This window comes from Ammodytes marinus (assembly GCF_949987685.1).
Source record: "Ammodytes marinus genome assembly, chromosome: 19".
NCBI classification, from domain to species: domain Eukaryota; kingdom Metazoa; phylum Chordata; class Actinopteri; order Uranoscopiformes; family Ammodytidae; genus Ammodytes; species Ammodytes marinus.
In genome coordinates, this window is record NC_137223.1 from 7701899 (window position 1) to 7722290 (window position 20392).

Consider the following 20392-nt stretch of genomic DNA (forward strand, 5'->3'; position numbering starts at 1 on the left):
ATTTGATCTCTATATAAATTGCTTGTCGAAAGGGAAACATACTCTTTGGGTCAATGTGTGGTCAAATGGATGAGTTTGATGCAAAGGGGCTGCTTGACCAGTTATATAAATGGTACCATTAAATTGAATTTCAGGCCTGTGGTGTTACTGTCTCTTTAAATGTGGCGGGCTGCCCTGTTGTTGCTGTGCTGGAAACCCCGTACAGACTCTGAAGGGACCCAAGATGGCTGAATACTCACGGGGGGGCCAGTTAGCAATTATCTGAGCAAGACGTCGGGAATGAATGGCAAATAGCGTTATAATGTAAAGCGTAACCTTGAAGTTATTACACGACTACAGTTTGTTGGGTTTGCATAATTTCTGGGATTCATGAATACCAGTAAAGAGAGAGTTGTCTCTCCGCGGCCCCGAGCCAGAACATGGCGGAACACTTGGAAAAGAAATAGCTGCTAACGCTAGCTAGCTGGCGTATTATTTAGACACAAATAGAACCATTGGTCCAGTGTAAACGCGGTGTCTGCGGTCTGCAAGTGTGAAATAATGTTATCGGTACACAGCTCTGGTCATTTTGCTTCAAGTGGTTATTTATTGTTGAATATGTGGCGCGTAGGCAGTTAGCGTACCAGGTAGCTAGTTAAGTCGTTAGGTTTGCTAGCTAACGTAACTGGCCCGCGAGCGTACAAACTACTAATAAGCAGACTGACTTTTCTTGGAGCTATAGATCTTAATTGTGGGGCTTATTCTGATAAGTCGCCTCAACTGTGCTATGCTTTTGCAATGTCTGCCAGCCCTTGTTTTGTGGATTAACACATTCGCTAACGTCAATGTCCTCCGCACTGTAAATTACACTGTCGTAAACTCGCTACAATGATCGTTAAGCTGATTTTGTGCGGTGCGTTGCCTATAACCCTGGCGAGATAGTTTTTAGGCAGCTCGTTAAACATAGTCGGATATTGTAGTTGTAACTGCAAGATCGATTCGGGGAATCTTCCTGGATACTCGTCCAGGTGTTCACCTTTTTAAAAAGACTGTTAGCCCAGTTGACCCCCGACACTAGGTAAGAAAGGACTGCATTGAAGAAGTGAACGGTTGTAGAATAAAAATAAAATTGAAGTGTTGACGCTACTAGCCGAAAGAGACACTCTGTAAAAAGCCAAGAAGGTCCGGGAGAGGTAATCCCCGTTACAAATACCTGTCAGGATGACGGACACTCGTCGTCGTGTCAAAGTATATACCCTCAATGAGGACAGACAATGGGATGACCGTGGGACTGGGCACGTCTCCTCGGGCTATGTGGAGCGTTTGAAAGGCACGTCTCTACTGGTCCGGGCAGAGAGTGATGGTAAGGCAGTTTCAAGGCAAGAGGAATGGCATTTACTAGTTGTGTCTACTAAATGTAAACAATATCTTCCACACTGACTTATTTCAATCATATTGGACCATGAATGTAACTTTGCCATGTCATTTGTTTGTAGCGATTTCCCTATCCTACCCTCATGATAGTAATTTTGACAACACTCATCCGCTGCTTTTGTTTTTACCAAACAGGTTCCCTACTGCTGGAGTCCAAAATCAATCCAAACACAGCCTATCAGAAACAGCAGGTTAGTACATAGCATTGTGCAGTGTCCTTTGGTAGAATCTGGATTTTCCTGTGTACTGATTGAAAATGTTTTTTTTTTTGTTGGAAAGGATACGTTGATAGTATGGTCAGAGGCTGAAAATTATGATCTAGCACTAAGCTTCCAGGAGAAGGCTGGCTGTGATGAAATCTGGGAGAAAATATGCCAGGTAACTGCACTTTGTGTGTGTGTGTGTGTGTGTGTGCCTGCTCCATTTGCATATGCATTTGATATTAAGTGTTTCGGTTTTCCTCGTGATCGTTTTTGCAACTTGATTTCATCTTAACATTCCTTATATCTGTCTCATTGTTAAGGTGCAGGGAAAAGACCCGTCAGTGGACATCACCCAAGATGTGGTGGACGAGTCTGAGGAGGAGCGCTTTGATGACATGTCATCGCCAGGCCTGGAGTTACCACCATGTGAACTGAACCGCTTGGAGGACTTGGCCGAGCTGGTGGCCTCCTCGCTCCCATCACCACTGCGGCGGGAGAAACTGGCACTGGCTGTGGAAAACGAGGGCTACATTCGCAAGCTCCTGGAGCTGTTCCGTGTGTGTGAGGATTTGGAAAACAGAGAGGGACTGCACCACCTGTATGAAATCATTAAAGGCATCTTCCTGCTCAATCGTACTGCACTCTTTGAGGTTATGTTCTCTGAAGAGTGTATCATAGACGTCATTGGTTGTCTGGAGTTTGACCCAGCGCTCCCGCAGCCACGAAGGCATCGGGAGTTCCTAAGTAAAACAGCCCGCTTTAAGGAGGTGATCCCCATCTCTGATCCTGAACTGAGGCAGAAAATACATCAGACGTATCGGGTGCAGTATATTCAGGACATGGTGCTGCCAACACCCTCTGTTTTTGAGGAAAACATGCTGTCCACCCTGCACTCCTTCATCTTCTTCAACAAGGTGGAGATTGTGGGCATGCTACAGGTGAGACAGGCAGACATGTATTCATATCATTTGGCAGTGAGGGGTATTGGCTATATTAAAAGAGGTTTGTATGCACTAACGTTTCACTGAATTTTTTCTCATTGCAAAGGCAAGTTATACAAATGTATTTAAGCTTTATTAATACACAATCCTTTCATAGAAATCTAAATTCACACATAGTGTAACATTTATAAAATACACACATAGTATAACATTTCTAAAATAATATCTAGAGAGCACTGGAAATTACAGTAATTGTAGGTTTGTACAAAGATTTTATGTTTGGCTGATTGTTCTCTATCCAGTCTGAGTTTGTCTGTTAGTCTTTTATGGTCATGTGATCTTTGTGTTTTTGTACTGTGTCAACTCAGCAGTGTTTGTATGGCCGTCTCCATAGAGATGGAGAAGTGTTGTGTAAATCAGTTATGCTGCGTGCGCTAGAGGGAAATTGAAACTGGCACACTGTTGACTCTGGTACACTGTGCAGTGTGAAATTCTGAAGTCAAACACTGCCGATATGAAACTTTTCTTCCTCACTTTAACACAAGGCAGTCTTCTCAAGCCAAAATAAGTGTCAGTATAAATCACCAAAATCCACGAAAAATGTTATGTGGTTGTTTTGAAGACACTTTCTAAAAAGTAGATTTCTTTGATGTTTCAATATTGATATCTAAATAATAGAGGACAAAAAGTGTTTTTGATTGCTGGTTGTTAATTGAGGAGCAAGCTGACCTGTACCATTGTAGATCAACAACAACGTTGTAATGACAGATTTAGCGGAGTACACAATTGGCCCTAGATAATTGTGAAGAGTAATTTTACATATCCTGATTTGTTCACCCTCTATGTGAAACTCACCCTCTTTTCTCCCTATCACATTTGATATCAGGACGATGAGAAGTTCCTGACAGACCTCTTTGCACAGCTAACAGATGAGTCTACAGATGACGACAAAAGACATGAACTGGTATGCCCGACCATCTACAGAAATGGATAATTGAATACTCTTCTCATTTTTTTTTGTCCCTTTCTTCATAGTGCCGTGTTCATTTCTTCCTTACAGGTGAACTTCCTAAAGGAATTCTGTGCATTCTCCCAAACGTTACAACCTCAAAACAGAGACGCTTTCTTCAAGACATTGTCAAACATGGGCATTTTACCTGCACTAGAGGTCATTCTGGTGAGTGCAGCATCTGTAAAATATGTGGTTGATACAACCGTGGATCAGTTCCAAACAGTTCTATTTGGTTACCAAAGACTGTGCACTCCGCAATAAATGCTTTGTGTAAAGAGATCAGAATTAAACTCTCTTAATTGTCATATAACATAACATTGTGTTGTGTCTAAGGAGACTTACGTCTTGTTCAAAAGTTAAGTGTGTAGCTTACGCCTCGTTTCCACACATCGTTTCCACACGACCAAAAGGATCCGACCAAAAGTCCATTCATTCCTATGTGATTCTCCGTAATGTCCGTTTGCCTCCGAAACTCCTCCCCTCCGTAATATTTCTGTCCGGTATCCGTATTATATACGTTCAAATAATTGAACTTTTTACGTGGATTACGGACAGACCGTATGGAAGTTTTGCTAGGTTAGCTTACATGCGATGTCCTTCCACTCAGTTAATGTTGATTGTCAAGTCAGTTTGATGTTTAACCCATTGATGACTATGGCAATCTAGGATGCATGTCCTTAATGCCTGAGGGTTTTCTGAAAAAATAGTACGAATTGTCAAGTCTACCAAAACCTTAATATCTAAGCCTGTGTAGCACATAGAAACATGAAATAAAATACATTTAAAAGTTAAGTTTCACAGGTTTTATTTAAACTTACTCCCTTAGTGCTTACACACCAACAAATTTTTCAAAATATCGTCAAAATTAGATGGGGGAGAAAGAAAAAGAATAAATAATATAAAATATTTAGTGTGATTTTCGTCAGTAGCCTATAGTGGACCTTGATTCTGCGCACCAAACGCCACTAACTGTTCTGTAATACACTATCGCTGACACAGCCGGCTTATTTTTTTTTATTATTTTGTTTTATTTTTATTTTTTATTTTTTTTGATTGATGTGATTTTCGGCAAACCACACAACTTTTGGGTGGTCACGTGGTCTTAAAAAATCAACAAAACCCACCTCATGTGTATTTGAACCAATGACAGTGCATTCTATGCTGCGCATGCCATGAAAATTAGATAAAGTAACAATGCTGCACGATGCAGCATCAGGCAGGAGAGGCAATGTGGCATCGCGCAGCAGCCGTCATCAATGGGTTAAAAAGTACTTGTTCATATAGTTTGAACACTTTGTGAATCAGAGTGAATGTTATTCTCGTAAAATATTAAAGAATTTATATACGTGATACACTGTTTACAGTCGGATCGTTTTTTATCAGTTTGATTTTAAATACAGTCATCATCTGTGTCCTTTTGATATGAAATACAGTCAGATTTATTAGTTTAATGACACAAGTGAGAGTGCCCGCGATCGCTGCGGCATCGCCAGAGACACGGACGCCCAGACTCTCTTGAGATTTCCTTCCGTTGGACACAAGAAGCAACCTCCGTAAAACGGACACGAGTGACATACGTATGTGGAAATGAGGCGTTAGGGTATTTTAATTATTAGAAATTTTCTTGAACATACAAATGAACTCTTTTTGCCTGCAATGTTAAACCGTGACGCTTGCTATACATTCATCATACATATTCAGTACTCCCAAAAATGAAAAACAGCCATCAGGGTTGCTGAACTTTCTTTTCTGTCATGTTCAAATGAACACTAATTACTTTGACATTTTCAGTCAAGTTGTTTGTTGGAGCAGTTGCTTTACTTTTACTACCATACACAGCCAAATACACCACACAAGACAAGATAAAGTACCAGGTTTGCCTGTCTCTAGCAAGCCTTTGAGCATGCAGTTGATTATGTTCTTTTTTTGGTACTCAAAGTTCAGTCCAATATGCAGTTGTATAAAATGTTGTAAAAAACATTACCTTAGAATACATGACACTTGTAGGTCTGGGAAAATATCAAACTATAAAGAAAGACGTCTGTGTCTGTCATTTTGGCCTTTGAGTTCCTCGCTTCCTTCACACTTGACATAGGTATTGTGGAAGACCTTAGGGAGTGCAGTACAGAGTGTGAATTTTTTTATCAGCATTTCTGTAGAAAAGTGCGAAAACCATGTCAAGACAGCCAGACTTTAATGCACCTCTGTCCCTGCGGTCATAACAGTGCTTGGAGCAGCCAAAAAAATTACCAGTGCGCCGCTCCTGTAACCACTCGAGAAGAGACACAAAATGGTGGCAAACATACATAAAGCAGATGATAATCTAAAATATCCAGTTAAATACCAACACTTGCGATTATACAAAGATATGCATACGTGTTACAATATAACAGTTGCAAATACAGACATTTGAGCGAAATACCTATGTCCTCCCGTCCTTGCTGTCCACGTAAATCCTTAGACGTAAACTGAGAAGGAAGGAAAGAATAATCTGTATAACTGAAATTCAGTGCTGCTGGGTACTATTTTCTGGTTGATTTAAATTTGTTTAAATGTATTAACTTTTTTTTTTTTAAATATGACGAGACCTTATTGATCACTGACGTGAAATTCACAAGCCACTGACAAATATGATGTCTGTTCAACAGGGTATGGATGACGTTCAGGTGCGTGGGGCAGCCACAGATATTTTCTCTTATCTGGTGGAGTACAACCCCTCCATGGTACGGGAGTTTGTCATGCAGGAGTCTCAGCAGAATGATGATGTGAGTACATGAACAAAGTAAGACACAAATCTGAAGAGACTGATGGATAGAGGAGGCTCATGTGTGACTGATGATTTATTTGCCTTCCAGGACATCCTTCTGATCAACCTGATCATAGAACACATGATCTGTGATACGGACCCAGAGCTAGGTGGAGCAGTGCAACTAATGGGCCTTCTACGGACTCTAGTGGATCCTGAGAATATGCTGGCTACTGCAAATGTAAGTTTCCATTTTATTTTATGTCAGTTTATACAGAGATTGAAATGGCAGTACATTTGATTACTTGATACTTATATCCAACTTGCCCAGAAGCTTTCTTTCGTATCTTTTTGTTTGTTTGTTGAGAATTTGAGGCATTGCTTGTTCAGTTCAGTCAGACTGATTACAACACCTTTATAATCTTTTAAAAGCCACAAGTGAAGCTGCACTGAAATTGAATGGATATGACAATTCAGGGTTTTTCCTGGCTCAGAATGGGCCTTTGGGGCGGGGGGGCGGGGGGGGGGGTTAGTACGCAGACCGACTTTTTTAGGGTTGCGACTATACATGTGCATTTCAAGAGCATTTCAGTCAGCCTATCAATCACTGCGTTTCCATGGAGCTCACCGACTTTCTGATAAAATTGCAATAAAGAACCTGTAGATATTAAGTCAAAATGTTAAGACTAATTACCTGTTTAATAATTGTTTATAATTGATCCAACCCATGGAAATTGCAAGAAGGTAGGGCTGCTCGATTATGGCAAAATCATAAATCACAATTGTTTTGACTGTTATTGTGTAATCCCGATTATTAAAGACAATGATTCATTGATTTAAGAACATCATGCATTTATTTAACTTTTAACAAAGTGGTTTCTATTAACACCATGACTTTGGACTTTTAACATAGTCCTAATTGATCTGTAAACAAGGAAAATGCAACAAAATAGGTGAAAAATACTTTGAATAAAATGAATATGTCAAAATAAAAATAAACCGTTGCAAATGGTCTTGATAGGCACGTCTTTTGCTAGCAGGAATGTGAAGGCAGCTGATATTTATTTATATCTCATGGAGCTGGCTAGATAGGCAAGTTGCATTGTACAGTGTCCTTAATAGATGACTGTTGTGGTGGCAGGTGTCTAGGAGCTTTTTACTTTCTGTTATTTTTTTATTGCTTGGTCATAGACCACTATGGTAAAAGACCACTTCGACTTAAAGTGAGTAAACTAATTGGTCGTGTTGTTTTAAGGTGCAGGCATGCGCACAGGCAATGCCTTGGCTTTTTTTTCTGTTTTCATGATTGAGGGAAGCCGAAATCGTAATCGAAATTGAAACACAATTTATCACCGATCCCTACAAGATGGATGACTTAAATTTGGCTGAATTTGGAGAGGTTTTAAATAGATAAATTATTCTTAATTTTTATCATTTTGGCGCTAGTGATTTTCCTTTGGCGCTGGATAAATCCCCTTTGGTGGGCGCCAAAAAAATCTCTGTACAGAAAATAACCCTGCAAGTAGCAGAGGGAGCTTGTTTACTGATTAAGCGCAACATTCACTTTGACAAGTAGAATGTGATCCTCACGTTGATATTGGCTGTTGTACAGATACAATCGTTTTATAGGATCTATACCCACACCAGAAAGCAGGATTATCCTGCTAATAGTTACTCTCTAGCAGCTGAACAACGTGTGCCACCAATGGTATTGTTTGGGAGAGCTCTTCTTTTGCAGTTTTTTTTAAGTGTAGGGTACTGTAAAACCATTCATTGGATGGCAAAGTCACATTTATTTGTTCTTTCTTTTTTCCTTCCCAGAAAACAGAAAAGACTGAGTTCCTGAGCTTCTTCTACAAGCACTGTATGCACGTCCTCTCAGCTCCACTACTGGCCAACACCACAGAAGAACAACCTAGCAAAGGTATTGAATACCTGCGTAGTGTGTCTGTGTGTTAGTTTTGTAAATATCACTTTGAGATGTTCAAGTGTTGTATGTTGGTTACTATCTTCCAATTCTTCTTTTTAGATGATTTTCAAACGTCCCAGTTGCTAGCCTTGATTTTGGAGCTGCTGACATTCTGTGTTGAGCACCACACCTATCACATCAAGAACTACATCATCAACAAGGACATTCTCCGGAGGGTACTGGTGCTCACCGGCTCTCGGCACGCCTTCCTGGCACTATGTGAGTCACATATCACAACTAGATCTTTCATTCTCATGTCAACAAGGAGATCTTTGCATCATTACACTTTTTAAAGCTTATTTTGAATATAATATTCCTCTTAAACCTTTCTGTGCCCAGGTGCCCTGCGCTTCATGCGGAGGATCATTGGTCTGAAGGATGAATTCTACAATCGCTACATCATGAGAAACTTTCTCTTTGAGCCTGTTGTTAAGGCTTTCCTCAACAATGGCTCACGCTACAATCTCATGAACTCAGCCATCATTGAGATGTTTGAGTATGTCCGTGTGGTGAGTATATCCTAGAACTGCGTGCCTTTTTTCCCAGCAAAATTGTGCATTCATGTCAATTTTGGTTCTGTTCAACATTTAAATTTTTGGTCCAAATTTGAGAACAATTTAGATGGCATTAGTGCCCATTTTCTTCTCATTTGAATAATCTGGCGGTGAATTAAGGATTAAAGCATTGTTTTTATTTTGTTTAAAAGTTAATTGACAGTTGGGCTTCAGAGCTATAGAAGCTAGCAGTTCAACTTCAGTCACGTCTTGCCTGATGCTGGGTTTGGTTTAGGAAGTTGAAGAGACATATTTTTTCAATTCTGCTTTACTCGTCTCCTTAGAGTCGAGCAGTTTGTCAAACCTGTACAACATTAACCTTTTAAAACCAGTCACATCTTACAGTGTTATGAGGATAGTGTATTACTAACTTGAGGACATACACTGATTTACTGATTTCACCTCAATTGATGGATTACATGTTGTTGTTTTTCTCATTGATTTATATATATATTTTTTGCAAGAGTTAAGGTCACTTGATTAACAGCCTTTCAATCTTTTTATACATCCCACAAGTGCATACTTTATATTTCAGTTTAAACTGCTTGTAAATGAGAGAGTTTGTCTTAAGGGATAATGTAATGCAGTTTTCTTGTCAGTTCTGTAAAATAGTCCAAACCTCAAAAATAGTCTAAAGTGAGAACTTCCGTAACATGCTTTAGATTCATTTTAACTTGTTTGGTGTATTCTCCCCTCGCTATTTCTCTCCCTTTCTCTTTTTCTCCACTCTTCATTCCTCTTCTGCTCTGCCTGTTTAACTCCTCATCTTACCTTTCCATCAAATTCTCCTTCTACTGGGTCTCTACACCCCTCTTTCGCTCCACTGCCATTACTACTAGGAGGATGTGAAGTCTCTGACAGCTCATATAGTAGAGAACTACTGGAAGGCTCTGGAGGATGTGGACTACGTCCAAACTTTCAAGGGCCTGAAGCTGCGGTATGAACAGCAGCGAGAGAGGCAAGACAACCCCAAACTGGATAGGTGAGAGAACCAGGGCTATGTATACTACCGTACTTTCCGTACTATATGCCGCACTGGACAATAAGCCGCAGGTGTTATAATGTTTAATTACCATATGTAAGAGTTCGTGCACGGAGGGGATTGTCGGGAAAGAGATGGCTGCTTGAGGAAGCTCCCACATTTCAACAAACAAGTTGCATATTTGCATAACGTACGTAAGTGTTACCATTTTGTGCAATAGTAGCTATTAGGGATGGGCACGAGTGTTTTCGCTTCTCGTGTGATCGCTTGCATTCCTCGAGGATCAATCATTCCTCGTTAAACTTTTTTCTATTTTTAGGACGCAACGCATCTGTCTACAGAACAACGGTTGACCGCAATAAAGCGCTCAATGCTTATGTCAAACAGTCACAGTTGCCATATATTTATTTTCCACAAGTTTAAAACACATTTTCCTAACTGAAAGTAATTAAATAAGCGGGCCACAATTTAAACCGATCGAGTAGGTCTGCGGTGGAGAGAGAAAAAAGAGAGAGAAAAAAGCATGGGCTGCAGTTGGCTAACATTCAAAATAGACATTTTAAATAAGAAGGGCAGCAAATACAATACAATTATTGTCCTACAATTTAAACACATAGATAGGCTAAATAACTCACCAAAGCAGTAGAAGTAGTAGGCTAGTATATCCAACCGCGTATGCTCACTCCTGTCCGTGACTAATTACCGCGACTAATTCCTCGTTAACGGAACGTTACATCGTCGGCTTTTGAATCTCAATCCTATATTCCATAATAAAGGCTTCTTATCGTTTGCTCGAATGTGCCCGAAGTCAGCCTGGCTTCTTTACGTGCCTTTCCAAGTTTTCCAGCACCGCATTCAGCTCCGCGGTGCTGTGGAGGCCACACACTGGCTGCGCTGCACGGAGGTGGCAGTTATTTGCGGTTTCTGTTTGACACAACGCTTAGTTTATTTAACTTGGATCAAAATATTTAATTTTGTTAAACTTTACATCCGTTTTGTGCCGTTTTGTACACGTATATAACATTTTAAAATAGGGGCGGCCCGCCGGCCGGCCTAAAGGCTACAAACACTAAAAAAAACAAAAAACGATTTTCCTCATCCACCAATCGAGATCATTTGAAACGAGGAGTACTCGAGTACTCGATTACTAACGCCCATCCCCAGTAGCTACAGAATATATACTGTGCTGTGTAATAACAGGGTCGAAAAACGGGGAAAAAGTCGCGGCTTGTAGGCCGAAAAGTACGGTATGTAGGATTTTCCTATAAAACCAAAACAAAGTCTAGAGTCATACAAAAAGATTATCCCTCTCAATGATCGCTCATGCCCCACTATAATGTGTAGCTCCCCCTCCTTCTGGCTGTATTTTTCTTTGTTTTGGTGTCTTTTTGTCCAGTTAGACTGGACATCAACCTTTTGAGCAGTGCAGTTGGAGGGTGGAGAGGAGTTGTACCCTCAACCAATAATAGCATTGGGGCTTAAGTCTGAATCTTGTCTTTATAACCTACAAATCCTGCATATTATAGCTTTAAAATTGCGAGGCAATCTTTTGAAATGAAAATGGCTTGTGTTTAGGCAGTGCCTGTTTTATTTAGCCTGGAAATCCAGACCCTGATATATTGAAATATAGAGGGTCTGGCCACGACCAATAGTAATTTCCACATCAAGGGGCGGCTCCTACTCGTGCATTTCAAATGCCACTGCACACAATTGGATAGCGCTACAACCAATCAGAGCGATTGGGCAACCATACAAAGGGCTCTGGCCCGCCTATATCAGAAAGAACGATTTGATTGGTAGCTCAGGATTTCATGACATATTTAATGAGCTTCAATGGAGAGTGCCCAGACCAACAGGCACAGCTATTTCAATTTGCCAGCACTTAGTGGCAGGTCTGGAAATGCCAGGCTATGTTTTATTTGTATAATCCATTGAAAAGTAAACTGCAGTGATTGTGCAATTTACCGCTTACTCATCGAAGATTTAAACTTGGAGCTGGAGTCAGCGAATATCACCTGACGATCCGCTACCTGTCCATACTGTGTGTGTGCTTAAATTCCAGTGTTTATGCACAACCTAGGCTCTGTAAACGGACATGTTGCTAGCTACATTTGTCCCTTTTGATTACATACAGAGCTCTACATTTTACAGAGCCTAGGCTGTGTATTACCACATTTTTTACCACTTTTTTTTTCAGCACTGAAACCAAACTACGATGCATATCATTACAATAAAGAATACATTTTTGAGATAAATAGTACCAAGCACACTGATCAGGCATGCAAACTAGTCACCTTTCGGCGAAATTTGCCGTTTTGGAAACGAAATTGGCCACCCACAGTGTGTGTGTGTGTGTGTGGGGAGCATGGACCTATTATGAAAGTGGAGTGACCATAGTGACTAACTGTAGCCCCTTTTACACAGCCAGTGAAAGCCGGGAATATGCCGGAATTTCGGCCCTCCGCCCTGCTGTATAAATGCGACCGTTGCGGAACGGGGGAAGAAAGGTGCGAGAGATTGTTCCGGGAATTTTACTACCTCGGGGGGTAGTAAGATTGCTGACACAATCAGTTCCGCCTCTCTGTATAAATGCGGCCAGCTTGTTGTTGCGGAACAGGGGGGCGTTTGACGTTCCATAGCCTACGTTCTAAACATGCGACCATGTTAGCAGTTGATGGACGTGTGTTTACCATTAACCACAGCGGCCTGATGTCCTGTAAAAATCACCAAATAAAAAGGAACGGCGTATAATCTAGCTGGTCATAAAGTCCGCTGCTCAATACAAACCCCCACACTTCATTTTGCAGAGTGTATGAGTTTATTTCTGCCCAGGGGAAGTTGTACAGTGAATGGGAAAGCTAGGCTAGGCTGCGACCGGATCGCCACCGCTATTATTATCCTAAGTCTGAGCGTATATCCACACTATATTTCTGTCTACAGTACGTGACTTCACACACTGTGTGTATGTGTATGTCTGAATGGCAGAGCACTGCTCTCAAAGAGACTCGCTCACAGCCAACCTGTCACACAGACACCCACACACACACACACACAGGTGACGCAGTGAGCGGAGTGATGTTGTCAGTTTGGTTAACTGTCCCAGAGATGTTGGACTAAAATACGGCCCTCTTAGTGCAAGCCCCAGCACTTTTGCTCTCAATTCACCGGCCAGTGTTGTTGTTGTAAAGCAGCTGACCGGCGCGGCGCTAAATGTTTACGTCACACCTGACGCTGCTTACAAGCACCTCTTTCATTCCGGAACGCTGTGTAAAAGGGGCTACTGATGTGCCAACATGCCGGCGTTGCTTGGTTCAGTGTAAATAACACCTAACCAAGCAGAGCCGGCAAATTGCCGCTCTTTCGTTCCGTCAATATGCTGCAATCTCTGTGTAAAAGGGGCTTATGATTGACGGATGGTAACTCCTATCATATGAGCTTTGACGGTCATTTGGCCAATCAGTTCCAGTATTTGTCATTGAGGGGCGGTGTCAGTCAGCCAGAGCCTCTGCAGGGAAGTTTACTTTTTTTGCTCTCCGAGTTATCGGAGCGTCCAAGTCATGGTTCAAGTAGCCGCAGTATTATTGTTTTACCGTGTTAATGTGCCCACTTAGTTTATGTGAATCACTTTTATAATTGAATTTGCGGAGTTTGCCAACCGTTGTTTTACGGCCGTTTGCATTGATGTATGCGCGCTCTGATTAATGGCCGCGATTTGCGGATTGTCACTGCAGATTAACGTGTCACCTCAAATTAATAATAATGTGCTTTTGGCTATTGCTGTTTTTGAATGGTGCATGGTGTTCTGACCGGCACACCTGAGGTGAATGTAGTGCTTATAGCAGATCAGCGGCAAAACAACACACTCACCTGTTTCCTCCACCATCGTCATATTTTGCACAGTTATGTTCCAGCCTTCCAGCACGCGACTCAGGTGTGTGCGTGCGCGTCTGTGAGCGTGAACACGAGACAGTGTATTTTTATATGTTTGTTTGATGGTTGTGTAGCAAAGATAATGCAAATCCTGTTTGCCACAATATAAATAGTTTATTGTAAGGGAACAGTGTGATTGATTTGAGGCTCCATGTTATTTTCTGTCTTATTTAATGCTGGTTTTTGCCAGCATTTTTAACCGTATTTCTAAGCTGGTTTTAACGTTTTTCTTGATAAATACCTACACACTTTGAATGGGAAAAGTCAAGAAGGTTGGCTGACTAACTTGTTTTGCTCATTTTACTCATCTGATTTATTCATCTGATAAAATAAAAGTTTTTTTTGTCCTTAATTCTCTTCACCAGAATACACCAAATTGATTCTCTTACATGTTCAAATCACACAAAAAATCTTCTGGGGGGGGGGGGGGGGGGAATGCCCCCAGACCCTCCTACAGGGGTTTGTTGGACATCTCAACTTTTTCATGGCTTATGAGTTTGCATGCCTGCATTATATATACTTACCTGCATCTGTAGGTATCGGTTTTAAATTGTAGGACAGATTGTCCCAGTTGCCAAGAGTTGTCACTTGCATTACATGCAAAATACTCTTTAAGGAAGCTGGTCTAAAAGAAAGGCGGGTTAGCGGGTTTAAGAAACTGTATCTGATACGTTTTCTATGAATGTACATGTATTTTCTTGTTCTGACCACTAAGCGTTGCAATATCTTCTGCAGCATGCGCTCCATCCTGAGGAACCACCGCTTCCGTCGTGATGCGCGGACACTGGAGGATGAAGAGGAGATGTGGTTTAACACGGATGAGGACGACCTCGAGGACGGAGAGGCAGTGGTCCCTCCCTCTGACAAGATGAAGACGGAGGAAGACCTCATGGAACCTATAAGCAAGTTCATGGAGAGAAAGAAATGTATGTATTCTAACACAGGATTTTTAGTAGATTCAGTCTGAATTACTGTTAAAGCAGTTTGAAATAATCAAATGCTGTAGTTATTAATTACAGGACAGAATACATGTCAGCGATTCTGGATGCTTGTTAATTTTTTTTCATAGTTGAATATCTCCTCACGATCTGCTACCTGTACATACTATCTGTGTACTAAAATTAATAGTATAGCATATATATTTAAAAATTAATATACAGCATAGGCTCGTGAAAGGGGCATGATGCCAGCTACGGTGGGCCTCCTTTGTTTACATACCCTTTGTTTACATACCAGTTAGTGCACACACAGTACAGACAGATAGCAGATCGTGAGAAGATATTCACTGATTTTGGCAACAAGAAAAATAAATGTCTAGTTGCCTGGCTCGACCAGGCTGAATTCAGGAGCTTCACATTTGTTTCTCTCCAGAGATCAGTCTGGACTTTCTCCGATTTCCGTAGGAAGGAGATGGTCAAAAATAAGTGGGCCAATCAGGGTCCATTTTCTGACCTAACATTCGTTCCCTATACAGTAGTGTAAGGCGGCTTTTGATTGGTTTGTGTAGACGTCAATCTAGCCTCGTGAGACCAGCCATATCTCACAAGCTCATTCACCAATTCATGTTAATGTCAAAGACTAAATGAACCAATCGGGGGCTGCCTTCCACTAACGGACAGAAAGTGGGGAGGGCTCATTCTGACTGATGCTAGATTTAACGACTACAGGAACCAATCAGAGCTGCCTTGTACTGAATAGGTTGGGGTCCACCCCACGGAGATTAGAGAAAGGCCAGACTGATCCTTGGTAGAGAAACCAATGTGAAGCCTGTGCGAGATGTTCAACTGCGTTTAAAATATGCACAGAAAATTAGTCGCATTTATTTGCTCTGAGACACTAACAATAGTTTTCACATACAGTTTTAGGTCTGTTCAAAATGTCTCTTCCTAGAGAATTCTGCTATAAATTGCCACTTGTTGTTGCCTTAAACACAAATAATAAACAAGAATGATGTCTCGTGAAAGTGTGAACCTAAAAACATGGGTTTGTTCACCAAAGAGATGGTAAAGCACTTTTCATTCAGGAGAATGACCATGTCTTGTCTACCTCTGCCTCTCTAACCCCAGTGAAAGACCCAGAGGACAAAGAAGTACTGGGGAAGTCAAGCTTATCGGGCAGGCAGAACCCAAGCTTCAAACTGGCCTTCTCTGGCTCCACTAAAACCAGCCTGTCCAGCCCTCCTTCATCTGCCTCATTGAACCCAGGTTCTCCTGGATCACCGGGTTCTCCAGGCTCAGGGGCACGGAGCTCACCCCCCAACACAACTGTAACCACAAAGGTACCTGTCCGCATGTTACTGCTAAATGTGTGCAGGGCTCAACGCTAAGGTTTTTTTTCACTTGCCCGGTCGGGCAAGTGGGTCTGAATTCTACTTGCCCGAAGTCAATTTTTACTGGCCCCTATATAAAAATGTTTTTATTAGTGGTGTACAAATATTTGTTATATTCGCTCTTTATATATAATGTATAAACACATCATGGACAGTGTTATAGATGATCATACTGAAAGTGGAGGCTATTATTCAAATATTATTTGAGTTGGAACATTTGTAATTTTTTAGTTTCTAAACCGACAATAACTGCAAATGAGACGTGTTTTATGCAAAAAAAACATTGGTCACACAAATGTTTTTTTCTTGTACCTTATTCTTTTTACAACAGCAATTCTTTAGAACTTTTTTTCTGTAAGACATTTTTTAGGCCTACAACAATCTGTTTTAAACGTTTTTTATTATTATTATTATTATTATTATTATTATTATTATTATTATTATTATTATTATTATTATTATTATTATTATTATTATTATTATTATTATTATTATTATTATTATTATTATTAATAAAAATCTCAACTTTTGGCTAAGGACAGGCTGTTTTGAACACTTTTCCAGTATAGTTTCAAGCTTCCACTGCCTCCTGGTATGAGAAATGACACCTCAGGTCCATTTATTAAGATGTACATGCAGGCTGTAGAGATGTTCCTCTGCTAACTGTTGCTGATGTTTGTGTTGACCTGCACACATTAAACTGGTAGTAGGCTACTAGCAGCAGAGCTAACGTTAGCATCCTCGCTAAACTACTACTAGATTCACTTTGGATGCATTTAAAAAACGCGGATATTTTTTCTGCTTTTCAGATGGCTGGGGTCTACTTATTTAGGCCTAGTCGTTGGCTTTTGTACTTTCTGTTACACCAACGTAACGCGTGTAGTTCTCTTTCCTATCTCTCTGACTGTGTGTGAGAGACGCGCGCGGCGCACCAGTTTTTGCCGAGATCTGTGTGTTTTGGCGCTGGAGCCCCGCCCCCCTTCACAAAACGGAGCAGAGGAGAGAGATGCAATGCAGCAGACAGAACTACTCGCACATAAATTACATAAGTAACATAGGCCTAAGCGTTTATTTAATAATGAGCACCAGCTCTATATGAAAAAAGACCGTGGATAGATTAATTTTATTTGGCGCTATAAAAAATAAAAATATTATTATTATAATTTTTTTTCAATAATTTCAGAAAAACTCCCGGTTTCCCGTTCGGGCAAGTGGGTTGTCATAGTTACTGGCCCGACGTGGCGTTTTACTTTCCCCGGGACGTCGGGCAATCCTTATTGTTGAGCCCTGGTGTGGATCTTAAATTTCAGTTGTTTTCTATGGAGAGAGTCCACTCAACTTCTGTGTGATTGGGAGACAAAGTTCAAGGACAAAGCAAAAATGTTGCACACAGTCTAGACTTTAACCACTAGGTGTCGCACATCACTCAGCCAACAACGATCCTGACAGAAACCTAATGACTGCTCATGCATGGAAGATTATAGCAGCAGGAGGGCAACTGATCTGAGTGACACAAAGTGTTTTTAATTCTCACAACATCCTTCTCTTTTTAAATAATGTTTGTTCTTATAAAGTTGACCTTCAAACAAAAAGGAAATACAATAAGACCTAAGCTGTAGAAACGACCAGCACACCTTTTTTCTCCCATGAGACGTTTTTTTGTCACCGTTGCAAATAAGGACTGTGCTGTAACGTCCCTTAACCCAAAAATGACAGTAGTCGTGACCATGTGCTGTGTGCAGTGCACTTTGTGTGAATGATATAAGGAGAAAAATAACAAGTAATGAGATTAGAAAAATACAAACACAATGTAGGACATTTGGTTGCGCACTAACAGGTTATTTTGGATTAATTCATTTCTGTATCAGGGTTGAGTGGTAGACTTGTGAAGAGACCCAGAAGAACTTAAATGTTTAAAGCACAACAGAGCTGCTTGAAGTTGCCCATCGACTAGATGTGCAGGTTGTGTAGCCTAGCAAGCCAAAAGCAAAGGTGGATTGTAGTGTTATCCCAACCAAATGATAATATGCCAGGAATCATAATTCTGATGTGTGTCTCTTATCTTCTGAAGGGAGGTTTAGTGGGACTGGTGGACTATCCTGACGATGATGACGAGGAGGAAGAGGAGGAGGAGGAGGATGGGGAGAGTAAAGACGACCCTCTGCCACCCTCCAAGAAGTCCAAACTGAGCTCCTAAAGAAGCTTCACTGTCTCAGCCTTGTTGCCTCACTCAGACAGTTTCAGCGCATAGACTCTACACAGGAATGATCAAACTTGTAAAACAAATTGAATGAATGAAAGCCACCCCTCGCACCTCAGCGGGTGGCCATAAGAGGAGCAGACTGTGAACACATACCAAGCCTCCTCGGACTAGCCCACTGCATACAAGTGCCAATCAGGAAAGCCAGGAGCGGAAAAAAGGAGTTCTGAGAAGTGGAAGAGATGTGTGAAAGTTGGGCGGAGAACAGATCACACTCAAAAGACTCAGACAGCATGAGACAGGTTCGATTTGGGTGATTTAAGCAACTGGAGGAAAAGACCACATACAAAAACACATGTACACGCAGAGTATCCCGTAGAGCTTGCAGGCTCGGACCATTACCCACTGCCCCCCTGCCCCGCCCCCCCACTCAGGGAAGGACATCACAGCGGCCCAAATGGGTTGGCCAATTCAGACCCAGAACCACCACTCTCACCCCGCTCCTCAGAGTTCACATCCTCCTTGTTTCTTTCTACTTCTTTTTCCTCTGCTCTTTCTCTCTCTCTTTGTCTGTTGCTTTTTGTCCCTTTTTTCTTCTTTTTTTTTAAAGTTAGTATATAGGACCAGACGGGAGGCAGCATGTGACAAAGGGCTGTCCTTGTTGTCGTTTGATGATGTCATCCGTGTCGTCGTTCCTCGGTGGACGTTCCTTCTCTGAAGAGAGAAAAAAAGCCAGCAGTTTCTTCATGATTTTCTTTTTTGTTCTCTATTTGTCTCTCAATCTTTCTCCTGTTTTTTGTAAATGACAAACAAAAAAAGACCTGCCTTTAAATGTTCAGGACGTTTTCAGTCACACTTGAACAGGTTTTTAAAGACCTCAGTAGGTTGAGCTAGTTTTACCCTTTTTGCCCTTTGAAACTGCAGATTTTTTGGAGAATTTGTAATCCCGTCTTGATTAAAGATTGAGTGGAATTCTAGATGTGATGAATTGTCATATCTTCTAATTTTTTTTTCCTTTTACATGAGTGTACACTTAGTTGTTCAGAATATTTGGGACCATTAAAATGATCTTTGCTGTAAGATGTCCTACTACCGTTTGTCCTGGAAATTCAAGTGTGTCCTTACTGCACCATACTGTTTATTGATCATTCAGGGTTTCCTTGGCACCATAAGTATTTGATTGGCACAGGCAACGGTTCCACAAACTATATTATCATGCCTCTCAACTCCATGCTGTAAATGAAAGAAAGTACCACCAATCCCACTCTGAAACTGCATAAATTAGACGCTTGGACGATAATATTTTCGCATCATGATCATTTGAACGTCTGTTGAGCAATTTAAGTTTGTGAAACCACGTAGAATACAGAATATATTGTAAAATGGGATTTGACTCTACTTTAAAGATTTATTCCACGTATTTTGGAGTCTGTCCAGGATTCAAAGCAATGCCATTACACGGAATATCTCATTTCAATCAGTGCTTCATTTTATGGAGTTAAACCATGTCTTTATGATCCACCAGGTGGCAGCCTTAGTCCATAAAGAATGATCAAAAGAGGCGCGCTTGGCTGTCCTCCTGGGTCAGGTCATCTGTACTTTGAAGTTCTTGCACTAAACATGTTTGTGATGGTTTCATTTTAGCACAGCCTGTCTTAACATTATAAAGTATTTTTGTGAGCATCTGATGCATATATTGGCCACAGTGCTGGTTTGGTGCTTTAGTTATGGCACTGTTTTATAGCAACTCCTTTTTTTTATACTGCTTTAAAACAGGCAGAAGGGAATATTTTGAACAGTTGAAGGATGGATCCTCTTGTCTTGTCACTTTCATTTGAGTATAGTGCTCGAAAAAAGGAACGGCTAAAGACGGTGTCACTACACACTCAAATATGATCAGATTTTATATTAAACATAACGTCACAATTTTCCAAGGTAACAAACTCCATATCCTGGAATATAAACAAGGTTGTTTAATGTATTGATCTCTGTATTTTGATGATTACATTTTCTAAATGTGAATATGATCTTTCCCCACATATGTACTAGCTGACATTGTTCTGGTCATAATTGCTGTTATATTACCTTTGAGAAAAAGGTAAAGAGTATCATA

At 40.9% G+C, this 20392-nt stretch overlaps 1 protein-coding gene across 2 annotated transcripts; it reads left to right on the plus strand.

The window, feature by feature from the left end:
* Positions 1 to 217: 217 nt before the first annotated feature.
* On the plus strand, positions 218 to 19359 carry smek1 (SMEK homolog 1, suppressor of mek1 (Dictyostelium)). Of its 2 annotated transcripts, none has more exons than XM_080048320.1 (15): positions 218 to 1342; positions 1549 to 1604; positions 1693 to 1791; positions 1937 to 2554; positions 3444 to 3521; positions 3618 to 3734; positions 6218 to 6334; positions 6425 to 6556; positions 8137 to 8239; positions 8345 to 8503; positions 8624 to 8793; positions 9678 to 9820; positions 14486 to 14676; positions 15817 to 16028; positions 18151 to 19359. In XM_080048320.1, exons 1-15 carry the CDS (start codon positions 1201 to 1203, stop codon positions 18274 to 18276), a joined length of 2463 nt encoding a protein of 820 aa, XP_079904446.1. In that variant the 5' UTR covers positions 218 to 1200; the 3' UTR covers positions 18277 to 19359. The 2 variants fall into 2 exon arrangements, with proteins under 2 accessions (XP_079904446.1, XP_079904447.1); XM_080048321.1 differs by having other exon boundaries at positions 9681 to 9820.
* Positions 19360 to 20392: the final 1033 nt, after the last annotated feature.

Bases quoted from the DNA above. Each gene is read 5' to 3' on its own strand.
- smek1 (XM_080048320.1), top strand. From the start codon at position 1,201: ATGACGGACACTCGTCGTCGTGTCAAAGTATATACCCTCAATGAGGAC. The intron at 2,555-3,443 runs GTGAGACAGGCA...ATTTGATATCAG, and splicing joins AGATTGTGGGCATGCTACAG to GACGATGAGAAGTTCCTGAC. The intron at 8,794-9,677 runs GTGAGTATATCC...CATTACTACTAG, and splicing joins TGTTTGAGTATGTCCGTGTG to GAGGATGTGAAGTCTCTGAC.